General features: G+C 36.7%; 1 protein-coding gene and 1 non-coding gene across 2 annotated transcripts; one reads left to right on the top strand and one right to left on the bottom strand.

The window, feature by feature from the left end:
* Positions 1-1,453: 1,453 nt before the first annotated feature.
* LOC133302249 (uncharacterized) lies at positions 1,454-2,254 on the bottom strand. Its single transcript, XM_061502003.1, has one exon. The coding sequence runs from the start codon at positions 2,252-2,254 to the stop codon at positions 1,454-1,456; it is 801 nt and encodes a 266-aa protein (XP_061357987.1).
* Positions 2,255-3,098: 844 nt separating this feature from the next.
* On the top strand, positions 3,099-3,205 carry LOC133302251 (small nucleolar RNA R71). The gene has a single exon (XR_009750325.1). It is a non-coding gene; the product is annotated as a small nucleolar RNA R71 (small nucleolar RNA).
* Positions 3,206-4,432: the final 1,227 nt, after the last annotated feature.

The raw sequence follows: 4,432 nt of genomic DNA, 5'->3' as shown, positions 1-4,432 counted from the left end.
TTATAAGAACATTTCACTTCTTTATTTTCACTTCTTTTCCTTTCCTTTTTCGGAGTAATTTTTCTTCTTCTTTGTTCTAACCAATTCCTTTGGCTTTGCCCTTTTTACTTGTACTTCCATACATCAAAAACTTATGCAATCACAATTTACATCCATCCCTTACTTCAAATCTGAAATTTAATCTTCAATTAAGGTGAGGAATTATATGGGAAGTGGCTATTCATATTCAAGGGTTTTCAATGAATAACAAGTCTAGGCTCAAGGGGGCTCAACTAAGTAATATCAACAAAGGTTAGCTATTTGGCCATCTAGTTAAAGAAAGAACATGCCTCTATCATTTCTACAAAATATATCACAGACCATTTCAAGCAAGAAACAAAGCAAATTCTAGAGTATCTCATATAGTGGAATGCACACTTAATAAAAATTTTCTGTATAGGCTCAAAATCTCACGGCTTATGAATGCACAGTAGTTTTCCTGTTCTTTATCTCAATCAATACCATCACCAAAGATAATATTAGATGAATCATGTCACTTATTGCAATGATGCTCATTATAAAAAATTATGTAAGCACATCATCATGCTCTAAATCAAATCACTGATCAAAATTCCTACCAATCTTCCATTTATTTCCACTGAGAAAGAAAAACTTTAAAATTTTCACAAAAATAATAGATTGGGGGTTTTCAAATCAAACTAAAAATTCAATTCAAAAAGAATTCAGCTAAAGCAAAGGAGAATGGATTTGAGATAGTTCCCTATTTTAGCCGGATATTCTGTATTTACTCATGAAGTTCCTCCGGCTTACTCAATTGTGCTTAGATGAACCGCGTGTTCCCCAATTCCCAGATTTAAATGTTGCTATCCTCAGCAACAGATTTAAATCTAAAAAAGAAAATGCGTTGAGAAATAAAAAACTAGTTGCTCTCTCTTGTTGTTTGTTCCTTTTTCTTCACCTGCAAAATTCACTCAATGACAGTCATTAGTCTCAACGCCTTCTCCTATATTTTTGAATTTTTCTTTATTTAATTCAAAAAAAATAACTAAAACAGTGAAATTAAAACAAAACAGTAAAGTGTGGGTTTGCCTACCCATTAGCGCTTGTTTAACGTCACGAGCCTGACATACCTGATTTACCTTCATGGTGGCTCAAAGCATGAGCTTGGTGATGACCAAGCTCCATCATTCAGAAATTGTGTCCTACCATAATGCTCTTGCGCATATGAGTGAGATACAGTAGCCTCAAGAACTTTGAATTTGGTATTTATATGCTTTCCTTTGCTCTTGGGCTTCTCCATTTTAACCTTTGGCTTACCTTCTTGAGGAGAATTCTCTTTGTGCTCTTCTTCACCTTTCTTTTTACCAATATAGTAGACTTGATCTTCTAGTTGAACTTCAGGTGGAGAATTTTCTTTTTCAAAGAACTTGAATATAGTCTGCTCTCCGTCCACTCATAAGTTCAGCTCACCCTTAAGCACATCAATCAGTGCTCCTGAGGTTGCCAAGAAGGGACTTCCAAAAATCATAGAAATAATGGCAACTTCTTCAATATCAAGGATGACAAAATCAACAGGAATGATGAATTTGTCTACCTTTACCAATATATCCTCAATGATGCCATAAGCTTGCTTTGAAGAGCGGTCAGCCAGTTGCACTATTGTTCTTGTGGGCTTCACTTCAGTAATCCCTAGATTCTTCATCATGGAGAGTGGCATGACATTGATGCTAGCTCCAAGATCACATAAAACATTATCCACTTCCACTTTGCCTATAGTGCATGGAATGCTGAAGCTCCCTGGATCCTTGACTTTGGTAGGTAACTTCTTTTGGATGATAGCATTACATTCTTCTGTCAGATTTACCGTCTCATATTCTCGCAACTTATGCTTCCTTGATAATAGATCCTTCATGAACCTTGCATAGTTGGGCATGTTCTTTAAAGCTTCAACAAAAGGAATGTTGATCTGCAACCTCCTGAATATGTCTAGAAACTTTGAATACTGTTGCTTCTGATTCTCTTTCTTTAATCTCTGAGGATACGGGATTCGAGCATATGGGGAGAGATCTAAGGGCTTGTCTTGCCTTTCTAAAGTTTTCTTCTTCTCCCACTTAAATAATTTCCTTTCAACTTTTTCAGGATTGCCCTTGTCAACTTCAATAGTATCCTTTGCCTTTTCTTGCTTCTCTTCTTCAACTGATGCTTCTCCATCCTTCTTCTCTTCTTCAGGCTGCTCCTTTATAGGATGAATCATTGTCCCACTTCTTGTGATAATTGCATTGCAGTGCTCTCTAGGATTAATGATAGTGTCTCCTGGAAAGGTACCCTTAGCTTTCTTAGCAAATTGCCTTGACAACTGGCCAATCTGAGTTTTCAAATTTCTTATGGAAGCTTCTTGATTCTAGAGTGTTGATCTGGTCTCTTGCATGAATGCAGATGTATCCTCCCTGAAAGCATTTGCACCTTGAATATAGTCTGAAGTGGTCTTAGAGAGTTGTGCGAAGGCTTTCTCCCACTCTAAGGTGTTACTTTGTTGTGGGGGATGTGGTTGCACTGGAAGGGGAGGGTTGAACTGATGGTTGGATTTGTAACTGAATCCTGGATGCTGATTTTGATTCTTCCACCCTTGATTGTAGTTATTCCTAAACTGGTTCCTCCCCGGATCATTCTGGTTCTTCTGATCATACCAGAGTCTGTTTACTTCAGCAGTTTCAGGTGCTCTCATCAAATCACATTCTTCTGTAGCATGAGTACCTGCACATATACCACAAGTTACATTAGGATTATTAATAGAAGAGACTTGAGAATTAAAAAATTGCTTTGTGAGAGCATCAAGTTGTGCTTGTTGTCTCTTGTTAATTTGCAATATTTGCTCGTTTTGGGCCAACAGTGCATCATAGCCGTCGAGCTTCATGATTCCCGCTCTCCTTTGAGTGACTGGAGGATTGTCGAACTCCTGAGAGGCTAAAGATTCCAACAATTCCAGCGCTTCCTCTGGAGTTTTTGTTTTCAATGATCCCCCTGATGCAGCATTCACCAAGGTTCTTGTACTAGGCGTCATTCCTTGGAAGAAAATCTGTCCTTTCTCGCAAGCTTCAAAGCCATATTATGGACACTTCCTTAGCAGTCCTTTGAACCTTTCCCATCCCTCGTACAAGGATTCACTTTCTTTTTGTTCAAAAGAAGTGATATCTGCTTTGAGCCTTGCCATCTTTGAAGCTGAGAAGAATCTGGCCAAGAGCTTGGTCGCCAAATCATCCCAGTTGGTGATGCTTCCTTGAGGCAGTGACCGCAACCACCCTCTTGCTTCTTTTTTCAGTGAGCATGGGAAAAGTCTGAGCAAGATGGCGTCACGTAAGACTCCATTCATCTTCAAGGTGCCACAGTAGAGCAAGAAATTCTCTAGATGACTGTAGGGGTCTGCCGTGCTTCCTCCAGCAAACTACTCTTTTTGTATTCATTGCAGTAGAGCTGGCTTGAGTTCAAAGTTGTTAGCGTCCATGTTGGGTCTAACGATGCTCACCGTCTGCGAAACTCGAGTTGGAGTCATGTAATCTCCCCACGTCCTTGGAATAGGTGGGAGTCGATTATTCTCTGCCATAGTTTCCTCCTTTGGTTCCGTCGAGCTTGATGCTTCCTTTGCTTCTTTTTCTTTTCTTTCTTTTGCGCTCTCTCTTAGTTTTCTTTCTGTCTTTTCTATCTAATGATCAAACTGCAAGGATCGTGGGTGAACAGTACCTCACATAAACTAAGAGTAAAAAAGATTATGCAGAAAATAGAAAACAGAAAATAATATAATGCAGAAAATGCAGGAAAAATAAAATAAAATAAAATTAAAATAATAAAAAATTAAAAATTAAAAATAAACAAATGTAAAAGTTAAAAAATTAAAAAGTAAAAATTAAAAAGTATAAAAATAAAAAAATTAAAAAAATTAAATTAAAAAAAAGTAAAAATAAAAAACAATTTAAAAAATAAAAAGAAAAAGAAAAATAAAATAAAATAGAATAGAATAGAATAAAATTATACAGAAAATTTAAATTGTAGAAAAATAAAAAGTCCAATCTAGATTGCTTATAGCTTCTTCTAATGTTGAAGGACCCAATCCCCGGCAACGGCGACAAAAACTTGTTGCGACTCGGCAAGTGCACCGGTCATAAAAGTAATAAAGTGTACTGAGTACGAAATCGTTCTCACGAGGATTGATTTTCAAGCACTAGTTCGCTAACAACGGTTTAGTTGGACAATCAAGATTTGGATTTGAAAAGAATTGAAATTAAAAACAATCAATAACATGCAATTTCAGAATTCAAAGCAAGAAAGTAATTGAAAAGATGATTGATTAAGAATTTAAAAACAAGCGTAGTTAAGGTTTCGACTTTCCCCAATCTCCTTTATATGCAATGAATTAAATCGTCAAGAATCTGTTCTT

The sequence above is a fragment of the Gastrolobium bilobum genome, unplaced genomic scaffold (assembly GCF_033153095.1).
Source record: "Gastrolobium bilobum isolate Gb01-03AN ecotype WA unplaced genomic scaffold, APGP_CSIRO_Gbil_v1 utg13284, whole genome shotgun sequence".
Classification (NCBI taxonomy): Eukaryota; Viridiplantae; Streptophyta; class Magnoliopsida; order Fabales; family Fabaceae; genus Gastrolobium; species Gastrolobium bilobum.
This window is presented reverse-complemented; position numbering and strand designations above follow the sequence as displayed.